The 20,871-nt window shown below is 47.4% G+C and overlaps 1 protein-coding gene across 1 annotated transcript in view; it reads left to right on the top strand.

Annotated features, from left to right (window-relative positions):
• The first annotated feature begins 12,484 nt into the window (after positions 1-12,484).
• The window catches only part of PDZD2 (PDZ domain containing 2), a 218,118-nt gene continuing 209,731 nt past the window's right edge, over positions 12,485-20,871 (top strand). The window contains exon 1 of the mRNA XM_036278868.1: positions 12,485-12,960. Within this exon, the coding sequence (XP_036134761.1) occupies positions 12,485-12,960 (476 nt within the window). The remainder of the gene's footprint in view (positions 12,961-20,871) is intronic.

Raw genomic sequence — 20,871 nt, 5'->3', positions numbered from 1 at the left:
TTATGGAAATTTTTGAAACAGGAGAATCAGCGTGAGTAGAAAGTGGGAGCTCGCTCCTCAAAGCCAGGGGGCTAGCACTCACTGGAGAGGAAGGTGGTAGGAAAAGTCGAGTGTATGGAGGTAGAGCGGGGTGTCGCTGGCCCAGGGCTGTGAGATTCTGCACCTTGAAAATGCCTGACGGACTCTGGTCTCTGCCTCTGCCTGAGCTCCAAGGAAAAATGCACCAGGCAGTTCAGACCCCATATCCTGCTTCTTGTGGTTCCGAGGGTGCTTAACTATGACGAAGGATTTGCTAGAGGGAGGAGTAAATTTATTTTCATTTTTGATACTTTATCAACAAATATTAAACTAGAATTCTTTTTATTCAAACTATAGACAAGGGAAGCTAGTCCATTTCACTCCTACTATGGGTACTCTCTGAATAAGGCTGAGCAAAGGTGTGCCCTTCAGGACTGAAATAGAGGTGGGTATGTCCGCCTTTATTGCTGTGAGTTTCAGAAGTTTACATTTGCATGTCTGTTTTTGCATTGCCTTTTAATACACACTCCAAGCACAAAATCACAGCTATAGCACGTTGTTTTCTGGATGCAAGTAGTAAAAATCCAACCCAAACTGGCTTCCACAGGAAGGATGTCCAATGACTCCAGAGTGTGCACAATGTCATCAAGGTCCCTGCTTCATTTTCCTCTCTTATTGTGGCATCCTCAGCAGTGTGCTTCGTCTCAGGCTGGCACCAAGACGGCTGCAGCAATTCTAGACATCGGACTTGAATGACATCCGGAAGGAGAAGAGGGACCATCACTTCTTGGCAGTTTCTCTTATGAGTGGAGCGAGGTTTTCCAGAAGAGCCCTGGGAGGTGAACCTCAGGACTCATTGACCAGTGTTGGGTCACCCACCCATCCCTGAAGCCATGACTTGCAAGGGAAGGATGTTCCAATTGATCAGTGAGACCGTCTTTGGAGCTGAAGTACCTACTCCCCACAAGAGGATCCATGACCCCTGAACAGAAATCCGAAGTCCGTTAGGGGGTTAAAAATGGGGCGTGGATGCTGGGTAGATAGTCAACAGTGTCCTCTACACCTCAAAATAAGCCATAGAATTGGTTGCCACGGTATAGTGATTTTTTTTTATCAGGTTTAGCTATTCACCTTTGTTCAAGTAAAATCTTACCCAGAAGAATAAACAAATAAACTGAAAATCACAGCAGCTTTGTTGGTAAACTTACAGGAAGATGCAGTCCTAGGATCATGGTTTGACAGTCCCTGGTGGAGTACCTCTTGTGTTTACATCGAACATTTTTCCGTTCCTTGTCTCCTTTCATCCTAATGATGCAGTTTTAAGTGGGGCAAGAGGCCAGCTGGACGGAGAACACAGTGTTTACAGAGTCCAGGCAAGCAGGGCCATTCAGGGAAGGCAGAGGGGCTGGGAGCAACAGACTTGGGCACATGAGTCCAGAGGCCGAGATGACAAGGAGCCGGGGAGAGCAGTTCCTCTGAGGGGGCTGGCGAGCTGTTGTCCCAGGGCTGACTCATCTCTCTCTGCCCGCAGAGTGTGGGTGCCCTGGCCCACGGCTGGTATTTGCATCCAGGAGGACATGAAAGGCCTGTTGAGGCAGGGACAGAGATGCTGGGTAGGATGACTTCACAAAGGGCAGACAAGGCACGCAGGTCGAAGGCTCACAGAGCTTCATTTTCAGATGGGGCAGGGTTAGGGTCGCCACGTAAAATATAGGCCGCCTGGTTAAACTTGAACATCAGGTCATCGATAAAATGTTAGTCTAAGTCTGTCCCAAATATTGCATGGGACATACACGTACTAAGGCATTGTACAATATTTGGGACATACTTATACTAAAACATGTCTTGGTTTTTTGTGTTTTTTTTTTAATGAATTTTTATTTATTTTTTTGTTACAGATATTTTACCTTTTTACCCCATTGGCACCCCCCACCCCACCCCACCTCCACCCCGTCCCTGGCTTAGTTGTCCATGTCCATTGGTCATGCATACATGCATAAAAGTTCTGTGGTTTATCTCTTCCCACCCCCTACCCCCCCATCCCCTCTTCTGAGGGATGTCAGTCTGTGCCCTACTTCCATGTTTCTGGGTATACTGTATTCCTCAGACTGTTATGTTCATTATATTCCATATATAAGTGAGATCAAAAACATGTCTTGTTGTTTATCTGAAATTCATATTTAACTGGGCACTACGTATTCTTATTCGTTACATCTAATAACCCTACATGGGTGAGAAATGAAGGGTCTCCTGAAATGCGCGGATGTTGGAGCTCACTTTCTTCCCACGGTCTCCATTCAGGGAATGGAGTAGCCAGCACCTCTCATTCCACCCAACCAACAATTCCCAAGGCCCTGTTGTGTCAGAGTTCCCTGAAATGCTGATTAAAGATGCTGATAGTGAATGGTCTCTAGTGATTGTAAGGCTCAGCTCAGCTTGGGAAGACTGGTTCAGATTTGAAGTTCCTGGGGATGTGGCCATTTTTTATTGCACTCAGTAAACATTTGGTGAATGAATGAGTGAATGAATGAATGATTTCTCCCTGAGGAATCCATATTGGCCTCACCAGTGTTTATCTCGTAGGACCAGGGACCCCAGAAGCACAGGCATCTCTCTTCCTGTTTCTTTTCTGGTGGTGAGCCTGTTGGGAAAGGGCCGGCGGAGGCGCAGGCAGAGACCTGGAGAGCAGTGGGGAGGCAGGGGCGGCGGAGAACAGGGCCAGCAGCTGGGCCCGCCAGGCGGGGGCAGGAGCATCGCACGGGGAGGTGGGCCAAGTTTCTAATCACCTCCTTGCGATTTCACGTTGAGAGCAGGCCTTGGGTCCTTTCCACGGAACCCCTGTAGATCTGTCCTGGCACGGTCTGCGTGCCAGCTCCGCAGGGGGGATGATCCAGAACTTGGAGTCGCCCGACCAGGGTGTTAAAGCATGTTGGAAGCGCTTCAGCGGAACTTGCTGGGTGGCAGGTAGTAGCCATTTCTGCTCCTGTCGGTAATTCCCCGGATCAGCAGTTGCCTCGAGCGGCTGTTTCCCACAGGCCTCTCTCTGCAGGCTCAGCCACAGAAAGACTAGATTTTTGTCCTCAAACTTGAAACCCACAATGGATTCAACGGGCACTATCTACCCCCCAGTACAGATGTGCCCAGTGCCTACATTATCTCCGATACAGAGAACTCGAAAGGCTTGCTTTATGGGCTTTGTTTCTAATTCCAATGTCCTATTTTTCTGGCAAGAGACTTTGCCTAATGGATAAGAACCTGCTTCCAATCCGAGGGGCGTGTTTGCCGAGTGACACCATGGACACCTAGCGCTCTGTCGGCTGAATCGCAGGTCCCCTCTCAATCTGTTCCCCCATCTGTGTCACAACGAGGGGTGCTGCCGCAGGGCCGCAGGGCCCCCGGCGATGCTGGAGCCGTCTGCAGTTTCAGCAGCAGATGGCTCCTCAGCAGGGCTCTGGGCCAGAGTGGTACAGGGGACAGGGACTCCCCTGGCTTTTCCTCTGTGACTTTGGTTCTGTCCCTCCTGTCCTGCCTCACATGCTCTCACGTGCACCGTTCCAAGCGAATGAGTCTGCGCGGCCGCGTGCCTGCCCCTGCCCGCTTCATAGTCCCCAGGGTTTTGTCAAATAAGGAAGGTGTCCTTGGTCCCTGAGCAAGCTTCTGTGTTGAAAATGGAACTAGGAAACACATCACACACGGTTGAATAGCCAGCCCCAGGAATACCCAAATTAAGAAATTGCCCCTATAAGCGAATAGAATCCAAACTCGAATTAAAGTCATCTTAGGAACGAGAGGCTAAAATGTGATAGTGCCGTAATTCGGAGAACAGAAATGAGCACTCGCTGATGTCATGGGATGTAGTTTGGAGAAAGGGGTATGAACAGGAGGGGGTGAGTCAGTACAGAGAACAGGAAGGAGAAGCTCCGGGAGCCAGATGTTGATGCTGCCTTTTCAGGTGTCGTCCAGTGGAGGGAGTCTTGGCTAAGTGGGCGTTTCCTTTGCAGAGCCCTGCTGGAGTGGGGGTGGGGGGAGGGCTCCTGTGCTGGCCTGGTTCTCCTTGTGCTGAGGTTTGCCTTCCTTTGCGTCCTGCCTTGATCAGAAAAATAGGCATTGATCAGGTTGATGCAAACATCCTGCGCACTTAATAACTATATTTTCAATAGAAAATTAATGAATGAGCTTTCTTGCTGGTAACGGTATATCTACACTTGAGAGGCGGATGCTCTTTCAATGTCAGGCAGAATTCATGTTCCTGAGCCTGGGAGCCTGTAGACATGGATGGCGGGAAGTCGACCAGGACTTCGCTGTAGCATCTCCCTGGCCTACTGGTGGCCTTCCTCAGCCACATGTTTTACCTACAGACAGGCCCCCACACGTTAACACCGGCACAGCACTAGCAGCATCTTAAAAGACAGTGGGTCCAACCTCCTCGTATCTCTAGACACACGGCAGTGCCCAGAGTTGAACCTGTTTGATGACCTCCAGCCTCGTTCCTTCCTGTCATCTCCGCCATTGCATCGTATTTTCTCTGTGCTTCCCCCCAACCCCTTAGCACCAAGTGGCACGTGAGTAGTGTGGGGGCCACTGAGAGTTCGGAACTGAGCCTCAAACTCCTTCACACTCTCCTTCCCCTCCGCTCTGCTTTCCTGCCGGGAAGAGGTCAAACGAGGATTCTTCTCTCACTCCCATGGACGTCGACTTGCCTTCTCGTGTCACTGTCCGAGGCATTTCCCACAGCCAGGCCTGGGAAAACAGGACGCTTCTCAAGAGGCACACGGGCTGAACCTTCGTGCTCTGTGATCCCTGGGCTTCCGCTGAGGATACGCTGTCTGCGCCAGGCGCTCCAGCCGGTCCTGCGAGGGTCCGGGAGGGGAGGGGCGGAGGCGGTCTGGGCACAGTGCTGGCCCTTGCCAGGTCGGAGCAGCGACTTTCCTTCTCCCTTCTTGAACCCTTGGTTCTTTCTGCTGCTCCAAGGAGCTCTGATTCAGTAGGATATATTTCTTCTTGTCTTCTGGAAGGGCGGAACTCTGGTTATAAGCATGTGAATGTAAAACCACCCCAGGGGCCCCCTTCCTTCCTTGTCTTGGCAGATACTCAAAATCTGATAAAGCCATTTGGCCCATCTCTTCTGCAGTTTGAAGCTTCCATGTGTGGTGTATCAGCTTCTTGATGAGGCTAGTGACTCCATCCCTGACTTGCTAACTCAGCTCCAAAGTCCAGGAAAATGCTGGAACTGGAAGGGTACTTAATAGAACCACCTCATTTGGCAGATAAGGAAACTGAGGTTCAAAGATGCTAAATGATTTGCCTGGGGACCTGCAGTTAACTAGTAGCAGAGTATATTACCGGCTATTATACATACTTGAGTCATTGTTAATTAATGATGAGGTCAGAGCCTATGCAGTTACAAGCTGAGAATTTGAATACAGTTAAGTACATTATTTACTCAAAAGCCTAAACACCAGAAGGATCTAAACAGCATAATTGTTCTGAAAGGAATAATTATAAAAATTGTAAAATGATGAGTTTTAAAAAATAATTCCGGTATAATTGAAGAAGAGCTCATTGTAACGCATGCTGTATGTTGATGGCGTGATCGATAGGGTTGTGGATCACAGGTTGGTGACATCATGGCCACACATACATATATCACACCCAGTCCGTACAAAGTGAACAGGAAGGTCACATTCAAATGGGCAACCACAGTGACCTCACGACTATCTTGCTGCTGACACAGAAGCTGTGATTGTCTCAGCCAATTACCCACTCGGTGGATAGCAACTGTTTCAAAGTATTAAATTGCCAATTCACAAGTCTATATGGCGCCTCATAAGTGCCCTCTTTCCCCTGTCATTATGTTCTTTTGTTTTTTAATTTATCTTTATTGTTGAGAGTATTACAGATGTCCTCCCTTTTCCCCCCAATGGCCCCCTGCTCCTGCTCCTACCCCACCTCCCCCCTTTCGCCACCCTATTATCTATGTCCATGGGCAATGCATATATACATGTAAGTTCTTTGGTTAATCTCTTTCCACTTTCCCTCCCCCCCTCACCTCTGAGATTCATCAGTCTGTTCCACGTCTCTGGATCTATTTTGTTCATCAGTCTATTATGTTCATTAGATTCCACTTATAAGTGAGATTGTGTGGTACTTGTCTTTCTCCGACTGGCTTATTCCGCTTAGCATAATGCTCTCCAGTTCCCTCCATACTGTCTCAAAGGGTGAGCTCTTTAGAACTGAGATACCTCAACTCCAGAAATATTATTAGTCCAGAACTGGCCAACTCCTGAGTGAACAATCTTAAACTGCAGACATAGAAACTTGTTTCAGTATTTGAAGCCACAGCAAATTTATTTTACAACTAGGGAGGGAAGAGAAATAATTTATAATATTCATTTTGGCTTTCTGGTCTCCACCTTCTCTAGTTTTCTTGCACTCATCTTGAGAAAAAACACTCATGATGTTTCACGAATTTCTGCAATTTCTACTCATTCCCATTCTTTGTTATTTGGATAAATAGTCCACGTTTTAGGACATACAATGTCTTCAAGTATTAGATTCTCAAAATAGCTCCCAGGTCATTCTTTTTCATTTCATTCCATTTTGATTTCCCCCTGTTCTTCAAGGGTCACCTGACCCAGGAATTAGGAGGACTTGGTCCTGTCTGGCTGTGTGTTTCTCTCATCTGCAACACTGAAGGCTGGATGCGACAATCCCCGAGGTTCCTCCCGGTCCTCACCTTGAATTTTCATCCCCCAGAGCCCCAGCATAGACCTTAAAAGCCTCACTTTCCAGAATCCATCATGTGCCCCCAAATGGACCGAGTCATCGCCCTTTGCACACTTGATTTAATGCTCTCGTTCCCCACAGCCCCCACGGGGCTCGTCATCATTTCCTCCCCAACCTCGTGCGGTGCCTGGCACAACCAGCCCTTGTCGCCTGACATAAAGGCTGGATCATATTCTTCTTCTGTCTCATACGCACAGCCATCCGGTTAGTCCAGAGTCAGCCATGTAGACAGTTAAAACTGAGCGAGTACCTCACTCTTCCAAAACGTAAGCCAACCGAAAAGAGTCACAATGGTTCATATTTGCAGTTTCTCAGCCAGTTCCGTGGGTTTGTCTGTAACACCTGGGACTGCCCAATGGTACTCGTAAACCACTGCATGAATTCGTGTGCACTTTTAGCTCTGTCAGGGGCAGAAACATGCCCTGGATTTTTTTTTATTGTTGTTTTTGGTGCCCCCAAATCAGAGTAGGAACTCAATAATAGCTGCTAGTTGACAACATGTAGCCCTGCTGATGCTGGTGAGATGAGGTCGGATGCCCTTGCGTCCGGCGTGGTGGTGACAGGAGCAAGACCAGGACGGCGGGAAGCATGCAGCCCAGGGGAGCACCGCACCCTCTGTCTCTCATCCTCAGGCAGCCGAGCAGGCGCTCGCCTTGGAGTGTCTGCGGGTGCTGTCCCCCATCCAAGAACATCCTTCCCACAGCTGTTCTCTCTCTTCCATCTCTCACTCTATTCAGGTGTCTTCTCAGAGGGGCCGTTGGCCCCGTGTCCCCATCACTCACTAGCCTCTGACATGCCCACAATTCTCTTCATGGTACTAGTTACCATCTGAGTTGTAGTATTTTTTATAATCCTCACCCAAGAATATTTTTCTGTTTATCTTCTGATAGAGTGGGCAAGAAGGAGAGAGAGGAAGAGAGGGAGAGAGAGAAGCATCGACGTGAGAGGGACACATTGACTGGTTACCTCCCACATGACCCGACCAGGGCGGGGATGAACTGCAACTGAGGTACGTGCCCTTGGCCAGAATCAAACCCGCAACTCTTTGGTCCGCAGGCCAATGCTCTAACTGCTGAGCCAAACCAGCCAGGACGAGTTGTAGTATTTTATGTTTACTAATTCGCCATTATTTCATGAAGGTTCACAGGAACACAGTCCGTTCTGTTCAGGGCCCAACATGTGATGGGCACTCATTGAGCATCTGTTGAATGAATGACTAGTGGACGTTTAATAACATTGCTTTGCTTTTAAAATATGAGCATTTCCTAGAAGTCGTTAGAGGAATCCAATCCAGAAGGTAGGAAGACGACATGAAGGTTCAGGAACTTGGAACTTAGCAGAGGTCAGAATAGGAGGACAGCAAGAGTCAGGTCTCTTTGCAGACAGAGTTCCACCAAGACAGCCTGCTGTGCGTCAGACATGAGGCAAGGCCTGGGGGTCTGGGTGACCACCCCCACCCCAGTCAGGTTCAGGGCTCAGCTTCGGGATTTCGGGTGACTCTGGGCCTGTGACGTTGGGCAGATGATTGGTTTCACTTAGTTTAGTGTTTATCAGTCTTTTCCATTCTTGTCCCCCTCTCCTCACCCTGGAGAAACAAATTTAATTTATTTAAACGTTATTAATTTTACATAGAAATTAAATACTAAGGTGTAAGATTTTTTTCAGATAGGATTGAGCTGTATGGGGTGGGGATAGATTGGAGGGCACTAACCATTCTAATATCTAAGACATGTTTGGACCCCCACCCTCAAACTAGTTTCCACCCCCTCATTACTGACATCGCCCCGATGTGAATGCTTAAGTTAGCTGAAAGGGGATCCCAGAAAGTTGGTGGGTACTAAACACAGTATCAATAAATTACTTTAGTAACAGACGCATTTATTTTTCATGCTAAGGCTGTCAGCTTCAGGCTACTGAAAATCAATTTAAATTATCATGGCTGTTTGCTTGAGATGAGACTCTAATCGGAGAATTATATATGGTAGACAGAAGTGACCTGGACCATGTGGCAGAACTCCATGTCCACAAGTCCTGCTCACTGTTGATATGGATTGACCTTCAGAATGAGACACTTTTAGACCTTAGTGGATCCGCCACAGGGATGTTGGTACTTGTAACTGTTCACAGAGTTCTGTTCTTTTCTGATCAACGTTTTGTACATGTTTCACGTACAAATGTTTCAATGGATGTTGTGGAAGAACCATGCTTTACATAGCATTGCAAAGTTATGTATCTTTTCTTACACTTGAGTCATCTCACATTATTGAGATGGATCAAATACCTCTGCTTCCCTTGTTTATAGAAAATCCCAGGAAAAGGAGTTGATAGACTAGGGAGCTGGAAGGATTACTGGAAAACTCCCAATTATAGGTATAGAAATGAAAAGTTGTATAGCCCATGAACATCAAAGTAAGACGAATAGTCTTTGAGGGTGTCTATACACCTGAAATAATTTTTCATTTTCTGAAAACTCCTTCCCTGACCTCACCACATTCAGAGTCAGAGAGTGGGCTCCTGACAGCCAGATTGGTATCTCATGACTGTCCCCCTTGTCCATAACTGACTGGACCACAGGTGGACAACTGCTCTAAGCTGAGACAATCATCTTTGCTCACCTCCGGTGTAGCATTTAACAACTTTTGAGTTGCAAAGCATAGAAAACAACTTAAAATAAAGTTTATTTTTGTTAAAAGGGTTTTTTTTAGTTTAATTTTCCTCTAGCATTTTTCCTTCTTTTTTTAAGCAGTTAAGTTTTAAAAGTGTAATTTATTATAAGGATTGGTATGGTCCTTCAGATTGAAGAGATGGTCGTACTGCACCCCCATCCGGGATGAGCAAGTCCAGCATCTCTCCAGGGTACCAGAGCGCTCTTTCCCTAGTCTTGCACCTCTGTCCTCGACTGAGCAATTTTATTTCTTGCCAAGATGGCTTTTTTTGCTACTCAGTTAACACAGCAGGTGGAATATTGGCATCTAGGATCCCTAGTTCACAAGTTGTGGTTCTCACCACCCACTCGAGACTAGACCCTTTCTCTCTGGGTCCCAGAGCTCAGTTCTCAGGGCAGGACTCTGTTCCCTGGCACGAGATGCCCGCTCTGGGCCCGTTGCCAGGGGCCAGGGGCTTCATAGGAGGACATGGCTGCTGGCCGTATACCTCTGTCGGTTCCATTAAGAGGGCTGCTATAGTCTTATCACACACTAGTTTCCATTTATTTATGCATCTCCCCACCAGACTATGAATTCCTTCAGGACAAGGAATTTGCCTTATTGACAGTATATTCCCAGCACCAAGTTCAAGGCCTGGTTGTTAATCGATGTTCAATATATAGGTATTGCATGAATACAAGTTGACATGAGAAAAAGGAAATTCTTTATTACTCTTAAGTTTGGTTTTCTTCCATCAGACTTATTTAAAGAGTATCTTGCCCAAGATAATCTCTCTGCTTTCACGTGTGTGGAATCATTGGAGCGGAGACCAACACTTTGGATCACAGACCATTAAAATTTGAATTTAAAGGCTCTTTTAAAAATTGTTTTAAGTCATTGTGTGTCTACAAGGTGGCAGGCACTGTGCTTGGGTAGGGAGTATATTGTTGAGTAGGACATGGTCACTGTGTTTGAGGATCTCTCCACTGAGTTTGAGAGATCTTGGAAATCACTTAGCTTAACTTTCTCATTTTACAGATGAGGAAAAGGAGGCTTCGAAAGGTTGCTAGGCCTGATGGAAAATGTTTTGATTTATTCACAAGATTTTAATATCTCTGTGTGGCATTACTTTGCAGTGAGAGGTGTTACTTATTTTGGCCAAAGGGAACATTCAATTTCTGTGCATTTATGGATTACCTTTTCTCTGATTTTGCATTTCTTTTTAATAGACATGTGATTATGTAGATGATATTTGTGAAACTTTTCATTTACTTGGAACCCATTAATGGCTGGCACTCGAGTTGTTTGGAGAGTCGAAAATTATGATACTAGACATTTCTTTATGGTTACTGAGTAATAAGGTTATTTATTATTGACACGGCTTCCGACACCTCTCCCATTTATTATTATTTCTTGTTAAATCACTTCCTGAGAAGACGACGAATGTTTTCCATCTTTGATGGCACAGTTTATATTGACTTTTCTCTGGCCGAGAGTGAAGTTCAGAGAAGAGAGTGAAAGGGGTCATTTTTCTGCATTTACAGGGGATGAAGGTGAAAATTTTCTTTGGTGAAAAAGAAGAATTGATGATAAAATTCAATTAACCTTTCGCTGGGGGCCCGGGATGTGCCAGGCACTGTGCAGAGTTCGGCGGGAACAGGACTGCACCAGGTCTCCGCTGGCTGCTGAGCACATCGTGGCTCTAAGCCTTGTGCTCAAGGACCAGCCCTGGACGGGCCGAGTCCTCTCACCCAGCAGCTTGGAGAAACATTTCTCAGAGGAGAAGGCTGTGGGGTTGGCCTTAGAGTGGGTTGGTTTTAAGAGTTTGCCAAAGGAAAAGAAGAGAGGAGACCAAGAGCTGTAGGCTGCTGAGGGACAGGGTTCCCCGGGACCTGCATGATGCAGATGGAATCCGTGCTGAGCTCAGGACGGCGACGTCCTAGGGCCGACCCTGTCTCTGTGCTGCTGGCTGGCTCCTCCTCCTCTTGGTAGCAGTGTAAGAACATGGTTCTGGGTGGAGAGCCTTCCGGGTGTGCAGTTGGACAGATCAAGGCAAATGGAGATAGATTTCAACTTCCTAGGAATGTACGGTCTTAAATATGTCCTGAATCTCTCTATGATCTTCCAAGGAGTCTTATCACACAGACTCCTGGTTGGATGTGAGCTTTATGGGGGTTGTCCTGGCAAAAGTCATCTCGTGTCCCTGCTGATCGGGGAAACTTCCTAGAGAAGGTCACTGTCCCAGGGGTTTCTGTGCGAGGGAACGACGTGCGTGTGTGTGTGTGTGTGTGTTTGTGCGTGTGTGTGTGTGTGCATGTGTGTGTCTGTGCTAGGGAACGGCATGCGTGTGTGTGTGTGTGTGTGTGTGCGTGTGTGTGTCTGTGTGAGGGAACGGCGTGCGTGGTGTGTGTGTGTGTGTGCGCGCGTGTGTGTGTGTCTGTGTGAGGGAACGGCGTGTGTGTGTGTGCACATGTCTGTGTGTGTGTCTGTGCGAGGGAACGGCATGCGTGGTGTGTGTGTCTGTGTGTCTGTGTGTCTGTGTGTGTGTGTGTACTGGGCAGAGGGAGCCAAGCGGGGAAATGGGGAGAGGCATTAGGCTTCTGGCTGCAAATGCAAACATCGCCCTGCTGTAATACAAGAGGCCGTGTGTTCCGTGTCAGAGGCTCACTGTTGTGACTGGAAGGAATTTTTTGTTTTTTCCTCTTGCAGGTGTGAATGAATCCGCTGATGAGGGCTACCCGGTTTCCAGGTCTTGGGCACGGGCCCTGCTGTGATATGAACCAGGCGAAGCCGTGTTGGACACCTCGTCCCGTCCCTCACTGAGCACTGCAGACACGGTCATCCCTCTGCTGGCCTGTGTCCTGCCCTCCTGCCACAGCGAGCAGCCCGTCCCAGGCAGGCCCCCGTCTGCCAGCCCGACCATGAACACAGGCACAGCCGAGCACAAGCAGGGTTCCCGAGGGACGTGGGGCCCCATGGGGTCCGGCCCCCAGGAGCAGGTCCTCTCATGACGCTGGTGTGCGGGAGTGAGCACCATGCCCATCACCCAGGACAATGCCGTGCTGCACCTGTCCCTGCTCTGCCGGTGGCTGGAGAACAGCCTGCGGGAGGGCGGGGACGGGCCGGAGCAGCGGCTGTGCCAGGCCGCCATCCAGAAGCTGCAGGAGTACATCCAGCTCAACTTCGCCGTGGACGAGAGCGCGGTGCCCCGTGACCACAGTCCCCCGGGGATGGAGATCTGTACCGTGTACCTCACCAAGGAGCTGGGGGACACGGAGACTGTGGGCCTCAGTTTCGGGAACATCCCTGTCTTCGGGGACTATGGAGAAAAGCGCCGGGGGGGCAAGAAGAGGAAAACGCACCAGGGCCCCGTGCTGGACGTGGGCTGCATCTGGGTGACGGAGCTGAGGAAGAACAGCCCGGCCGGCAAGAGCGGGAAGGTCCGGCTGCGGGACGAGATCCTCTCCCTGAACGGGCAGCTGATGGTCGGGGTTGATGTCAGTGGGGCCAGGTGAGTGGGCAGTTTCTTTCTGCACTAGTTTTTGCACATACCTACGTGGGTTTTGTCCTAAAAGGTGGTGAGCAGGAATTAGGGTGCTGTGGAGAGCCCAGTGTACCCCTCCGCTCATCAGCCAGCAGCCTCCTCGGGTCACCCGTGCATGCATCAGATTTCAGGGGTCGCCAACTTCCTGCCTACCCCGCCACGGTGACAAGTCAGCCGCACTATTACTTGCAATGACAAGATGAGGCGATCTTTTGGGCAATTCATTCTGTTCCTTCCCTTGAGTGTGATTTTGAATTCAGTACTACCTCCGATGATGATATGGGTTGAATTGTGTCACCCCAAAATGTATATGTAGAAGTCCCAATCCCTGGTACCTCCGCTGTGACCTCAATTGGAAATGAGACCATGGCCGATATGATCATGAAGATGAGGTCGTGTGGGACCTCATCCAGCCCGACTGGTGTCCTTATAAAAGGGGCAAAGACATCTCCACAAGAAGGGGGCCACGTGAGGTCTGGAGCTATGTAGCCACAAGCCAAAGAAGTCCCAGAGGCTAGGACCGGCCTGGAGTAGTCTTTCCCACCACCCCAGAGGGGCGTGGATCCCCAGCACCTTGATCCTGACCTCTCGGCCTCCAGAGCTGGGAGACAATACGTTTCTGCTGCCCGCGCCGCGCCCTGTGGGGTCTTTTGGCCAGCAGCCCGAGGAGACGAAAGCACAGGGCATTTGGACCCTGTCACCTACGCCTGGTCGGTGTTTCTGTCGATTTCCTCCCTGACCGGAGCTACTCTGGAAAATTCAGAGCTCTGTGAGTGTCCTGGGAAGAAGACACTGAAAATGGTGTGTGTTAACTGTGGGAGGAGCAGGCGCAAAATGAGGAAGATGAGGCCACGGTTTGCTTATTTTACAAATCGGCGTAGGGTCCATCTGAAAAGTTCTTCCCTGGGGAGACCCCAGAATCCATAGCCCCGGGTTTGACACCCTTCTGGACCCCAGAACCAGCTCCCTCGGTAGCTCTGAGAGCCCCTCATTCTTTTCAGTGGTGATTGCATCATCCCGGAGTGAACTTCCAGAGAACTTCTTGGGGTGGGCAGGGGTCTTAGTTACGTTTGATGTCACTTGCTCCATTTTGTGGGCATAGCTGGTCACACACAGAGCCGAGAGCTTGTTCGTGGGCTGTCACACCTACTCGGGGGAAGAGGGGACTTTCTGGAATGCCCTGTTTACTTCTGTGTGGCGCAGGGGAGACTGGGAAGGTTTTTTCATTAGTTCCTACACATACTTTATAACCCCAGTTCCTCCCCCCCTCAGCTAGCTTTCTATAAGTAAACCAGATCTGTTCCCTGAGGACAGATTGTTCCAAATTAGTAACAAAATGTGGAATTAATTAAAATGCAACCCACACACCAAAAACAAGTAGTCCTTTCTGAGAAGTAAAAGGGCCCATGTTTCACTTAAACTATCTTTTTCAGGATGTGACCCTTGACTGGACTTTCTTGTGCGTTCATGAACCTGAGCCAAGCAGGGTGCAAAGCGCATGCTCAGAGGGGTGGCTCGGTTTCCAGACCCGCGCGCTGGCTGTGTGTCCGGGCAGGTTCCTCGGTGGCAGGAGGTTGATGCTGTTTCCCCAGCAGGGTCCTGCAGTGGATGAGTTCAGGTGGTTGATAGAATGCCCTGAATAGGCATCTGGTGCATGGTAGACATTCAATCAAAGGTAGTTTTTAACACCCAACGTGGTTGGCCTCAGGCAACCTGAACCCAGGCCTCGGCATGTCATGGATAGAAGGCTTTGAGTTTGAGGGACAGAGAAAAGCCTCAAACTCTGAAAATTCACTGAACAGGAAAGAGAATGATCTTCAACCCAGAAACCAGGCAGATATTCCAGTACTGAGCAGCCAGTATGGCGTGGGTACTAGCCAACTGGGAAGAATGTGAGCACGTGCAAGCAGAGGCGGCTGGGCGAGGGCCGGGGGCTCAGGGTGGCCGGCCAGCTGGTACAGAAGCATGACATACTGGGCGGACTAGCTACAGATCAACCCTGGCCAGAAGTAACCTTCAGCACATCACCCACTGCCTTTAAATTGTGTGTAAAATTAAATTTAGGGTTGTTGCAAGCTGAGACTGTGGTTACCCATGGCAACCTTGAGTTCTGTCTAGGTTACCGCAGATTTTAAACCGAGTGTCAAGAGGCTGCTAGAAGGTGTTACTTGGAGAAGTAACTGTAGATAGTGAAGGAGGAGAATGAAGAGAGGAAGAATTGCCAAGTATAGCTTCATAAGATGGCCTCTGGGCCATTTAGCACGAGGGTCCTGCCTACCTGAACATGCCCAAAGGCACCGGCATGCTATTCGGAGGGAGGTGAAGGGCTACCCTATTTCTGGGTCATTTGCATGTGGGCATAGTAAGGAGTGGCCATCATGATGGCCTGGAGACAGGCGGGGAGGGTTGCATATGTTCAGCTTGCTGTTTAAGAAGCCAGAGAAGCATGTAATATACTTCAGAAGGACTTCCATTACAGAAGGTTAAAAGGAAAACAAGTTTCAGCATTTAAAATTCAATTATCTGGAAAACTCGTTGTGTGGAACAGCCCGTTCCCCAAGGGCGCCGGGGAACTGAAGCGTGCAGACCTCACGCCCGTGCTCGCTCGCTCTTCTGCGCCTGCTCTCGTCACAGACTGTTTCATCTCATGACCTGACTTCTGGAAGGTATCCCAGAGTTCATCCCAGTCCTCTTTTCTCATTGTCCTGAGCGGGAAACTGAGGTTCCAGCAGGTGGTTTCCCGGAGTCAAGCTATCCTCCTAAGAGAAGAGTGAGGACTAGAAGTCAGGGCCTCTGACTCAGTTTTTTAAAACATTTTCTTGCCCGGCCGGTGTGGCTCAGGGGATTGAGCATCGTCCCATGGACTGAGAGGTCCTGGTTTGGTTCCCAGTCAGGGCACTTGTCCAGGTTGCGGGCTTGATCCCCAGTCGGGAGTGTGCAGGGGGCCGCCGATCAATGTTTCTCACATCGATGTTTCTCTCTCTCTCTCCCTTCCTCTCTCTCTAAAAAAGTCAATAGAGACATATTTGAAAAAATAAATGAATAAAAATTCTTCCGCACTACAAACAGTAACCAATGAAATTAGGATAGTTTTTCGTTAACCACTTACTGTTGACAGTAAAAACACATAGAAAATGAAGATGTTCTACATATTCTGTTCATATTTTTCTATCCCCAATCTCTGAATGGATGGTAATGACATCTAGAACCTTTCTCCTCAACAGGAGTTTAACTTCTAGCAGCTAAAAGCGTAACCGATGGCGGTTAGCATGGGCACGGGAGCTGGCTGGCCGGGCTTTCCTGGGTAGACCGTGGGGATCTTCCACCGACGCCCGCCCCCTTGTGGTTGAAGTCAAGCACGTGCGAGAAAGTGCTGGGAGCTTCCGTCAAGCTGATCATTCATTAGTGTGTGTGGGTTTCTAACTGTGCGGTTAGGATGGTGTTTTCGGCCTTCAGAGCTCCCCTAGAAGGGCAACCCCAGAGCCACCCCTGAGCAGAAAGTGACTCAGGCACCATCCCCCTCCCTGGGCGCCTGGTGTCCTCACGCTGCCCCCAGGAGGTGCCCACCCCAGTTCCCCCCAGTGTCATCCCCTCCTGACGCTCACAGCCTTCAGGTCCCCCACAGGCAGATGAGTACTGATCTGCTGAACCCACTGAGTGGAGGTCTCTGTGACGGGTGGTGGAGGGAATCAGAAAGCTCAAGAAAGTGTGAGCGGCGGGCAGTGTCAAACACTGCGCGGCCGAGGGGTGCGTCTTTCAGAAACCTGGCGACTTTGGCACAGCCTCAGTGACAGCCTCAGTGATCCCCAGAGCCACTTGCAGAGAGGCCCTTCAGGATCCGCTTCTTCCTGTGCAGGAAGAGATTGCATAACAGGGGCCACTTTCCAGGGCTGACCGGGGTTGAGACTGTGGAGCCCCATCCAAGCGTGGTCTCCAGTCTCACCCCAGTGGCCTCCTCTCCTCTGGTCTCTCATCAGAGCCAGCCGCTGGGGACCGACCAGCCGTGGAAGGTGGAAAACCCCCATAGCCCACTTCAGACACTGCCTTCGAACCTTTTCACGTTGCTTTGGGGGAACTGTAATTGTAAGCCGTAAAGAGCAAAAAGATAAAAGCAGCTCAGTGTGATTATAGTGTTACAGGCCAGACTTGATACCTTTTCCTCTGGGGGCACTCCCGGACCACTTGCAGAAATCTCACCTTTTACTTCAACTTTCTTATGTCCAGGTAGTAAATTAAGTGCTAAACATTTTTATTCTCCCGTTTTGGGCACCAGATGCCTTCAAATGACTCTTGAGTTTTTCTTTTCCCAAAGGCCATGGAGTTCCAAGCTTCGGCCCTTGCTCTGTCTTCTGAAGCGGAGGCAGGTGATGAACCGGCCTGGCCTGGCTGTCGGCCAAGCCCAGAGGTTAAAACACTTGAATTCCTGTCTCTTGGTATTTGACCAAGGGCCTCCTCCTGGAGGGGAATAAAATCTGTTATTTTCAGGACACAAGTATGTATATGTGTGTCTATCAGTTGGGCAATTTACAATATAACATGTTTTAAACAGTTATACAGATTTTTTCATGGGACTCTTCTTTGAAGTATGATCTTCTTCCCAAGGTTTTGAGGTTGCAAGTTTCAGCTAACTACATGTGACGTGGCCATGGAGACGTGACTACTGCTGGCTGTTTGGATGGCTCAGCTTACCAATGTTGAAATGTCCAGAGCAACCCTCAAAAATGTGGCTGTCCGGGTTCTGAGCATCTCCCAGCCACAGAGACCTGGAGGCAGGGTGGTCAGCAATGATCTAGGAGCCAACGCATCCCACGGTTACCTTGTTCAGGGCTCTTTCTTCACCAGAGGAAGGATAATTCTACCATTTACAATGTCTTTTGGACTTAAATTTAGACGTTGCCTTTTGGAGCTTGAAGGGAGATGGAAGGCCGGGCTATTTCCGTGGCTGAAGTATATGTTTGCTCAGCCTTTTAGCCTGAACTTGAAGGTTATTCCACTTAAACGTGGCTGGGATTTATTAAGAAACTTTTGGGTTTGGGGATCACAGATATATTTTTATAAATGTCCCTGAAGGAAGCCTGAGTTATTACCAGGGGAAAGGAAGTGGTGTCCTTTTTAAAAATTCAAGCTACATTACGTCTCTGTCAAATTGCATGCAAGTCGTGAGGTTTTTCCCTGACTCAAGCCTTTTATTAGTCCAGATGTCCATTCCTTGGAAGTCCGTGTCTGACCCAGCAGCATGGGCAGGGACGACTCAGATGGCTGTCGACAGAAATGGTTCATGCTCCAGAAGAGCGATTGTCAACCTTGTTCATCGCCTTAGCACACAGACTAATCACTTAAACTCTGAGTCACACCAAAAAATACATTTTTTGCTGATCTGACCAAAAAAAAATGGGTAATTTTGATTCATTCACACTGGACGGCTATTGTTGTGTGGGCTGTTGCCATCTTCGTATTTGACAGTCTAAGGGAGAAGAGGTCAGTGCCCCTCACTAGTCAGATATTGCAGGTTTTAAAAATTTTTGCAGCGCAGCAGTTGAAAAATTGCTGCTCTGGAAAGTTCTTTGCCCAAGTAGGAAACCCAGGAAGATCCATGGGGTAAGGGGGAAAATGTATTAGCATCCAAGACATACTTTTTGCCTTTAAAAAAAATTAAGAAATTGAGCTTGACTGATTTTTTTAGATAGAGTGGAAGGGAAGGAGGGAGGGAGAGAGAGAGAGAGAGACATCAATGTGAGAGAGACACATTGATTGGTTGTCTCCCGCAGGACCCCAACCAGGGCCAGGATGGAATCTGCACCCCAGGTACATGCCCTTGACTGGGAATCACACTCACGACCCTTCAGTCCAGGGGCCGACACTAACTGCTGAGCCAAATCAGCCAGGCAGAACTTGAATATATTTTAGTTATGATCGACACTGGAACCCTTACTCTGCATGTCAGAGGGTCAACCCCACGTGTTGTGTGACGTGTCCTGCAGGAAGAAGGAACACTCTTCCAAGGCCCCTCACTGCTTAACTTCTTTTGACTTATTTCATATAGCCTCACTCAGTGAGGTAGGCTTATGGATTAAATTTTTTCATTTGAAGTAAATTGACCTTTACCAAATGGACAAATAAACTAAAATCCTTGAGGGTAAAAAAAGATGATCAATATATTATTATATTAATATTAATTGTATATCACATATTATTTATATATTATTATATAACAAATTTATAATATGTAAATTGTATTAATTATATATTATATAAATTCTGTTATATAATATATTAATATACTATAATATTATATTTCTAATCATATATAGTATATCATTAATATATTATTAATATAATATATCAAATCTTTTTTTTCTTTTAAGAACTTTATTTTTTCATTTGGTAATGCTTAATTATGTAATATATAATTAATTAATTATATTAATTATATCAATAATATTATTAATGCAGGTGTAAGCACACCCTGAAAAAATGGCTTGGTTGACCTTTTCTTACCACTGGTGTGTGCTCAGCCACATTGTGAGGTAAGATGATAACAGTCTATTCAGACTGACAGGAAGTCAGACAAAAAAATAAAATTTGAAGCTATGAAGAGACTATGTGAAATATACATTTCCAGCTTCTATCATTGAAGAAAAACTTCACCATAAGCCTAGATATGCCAAGGTTGTGGGTTTGATCCCAGGTCGGGGCACATGCCAGAGTCAACCAATGAATGCATAAATGGGTAGAACAGCACATCGATGCCTCTCTCTCGCTCTCAAATCAACCAATAAAATAAAATAAAATCTAACCTTCCACAACATGAATACAAATAGTCTTAAACATTTGTCAGTGTTTAAAAGTATGCAGTACAAAATTCAGTGCAGAATTTTACTAAACTGAGTAATTTAAGAGCCTATTTGGAAGTTTTATTTACTTAATTGTTTAAGGAAAAAAATCATATACTATTAGGAAATCACTGATTCTTCCTGATGCAGTGAAAAGAGCTAAAATGATGCATGGAGAATAGTATAGCCACAAAATAAAATGCCTAGTTTTGTCGGCAAACTCCTTTGGAAGATGCATAGAAACATCACTGAAGTCTTAAAGAAACAGCTTTGCTATGGAGTTGGAGGGAAGTACTGCTGTTTCTCACCTGTTCCAAATAAGGGTATAGCAGGTCCTTGGATAGCATTTCCTTCAACGTCGTTTCATTATAACATTGATGAGGTGCCAGAGCAACTTAACTCTTGTATCGATTAGCCTCTGGTAAAACCAATTCATTATACATCATTTCGCTTTAAGTCCCAGAACCTATGGATGACATTAACTGGGGACTCACTCTTTTTTTTTTTTTTATTTATAAGAGAGATTTACTTGAAGAAAATTACAACATATAAAAACTACATAAAGTCTCAATTTCTGGTCATATAGTGGTAGAATTGACATAATGCATAATAAAAAAATAAAAAAAAACTTCTAAAATCCACATAATGCACAAGGTACTACACAGGTTGACCTCCAAGCCATTCGCTGATGAGCAAACCCTACAGAACAACTGCATGTCAGCCAAGGCCTCTGCTGAATTGTTTCAGTAATGCAGTAAGTAGCACACCTGCCTCTGCGAGTCACTAAAGGAAAGAGATACCAGAAGAGAGAGATTTTCAAAAGTCAGTGACCTTGTTTGTTAAAATAATGCTTTAGGGGAAAATTTTATAAGTAACAGCTGTTTTGACTAGAACAAAAAAGAATTCATAGTAAGTGTATGTGAGGTCAAACCGGAAATGGATTGACCACGTTGGTCCTAGGAAAGATAATGCATCAAAGAAGCTAAAGACTGATGTGCCACAACGCTAAGGAACGTCACCTTTAGAATTAGTAGAGCCCTGGCTG

Source organism: Molossus molossus, unplaced genomic scaffold (assembly GCF_014108415.1).
Source record: "Molossus molossus isolate mMolMol1 unplaced genomic scaffold, mMolMol1.p scaffold_m16_p_3, whole genome shotgun sequence".
Classification (NCBI taxonomy): Eukaryota; Metazoa; Chordata; class Mammalia; order Chiroptera; family Molossidae; genus Molossus; species Molossus molossus.
The sequence above is the reverse complement of the archived record's forward strand: the minus strand, read 5'-3'. Positions and strand labels throughout refer to the sequence as shown.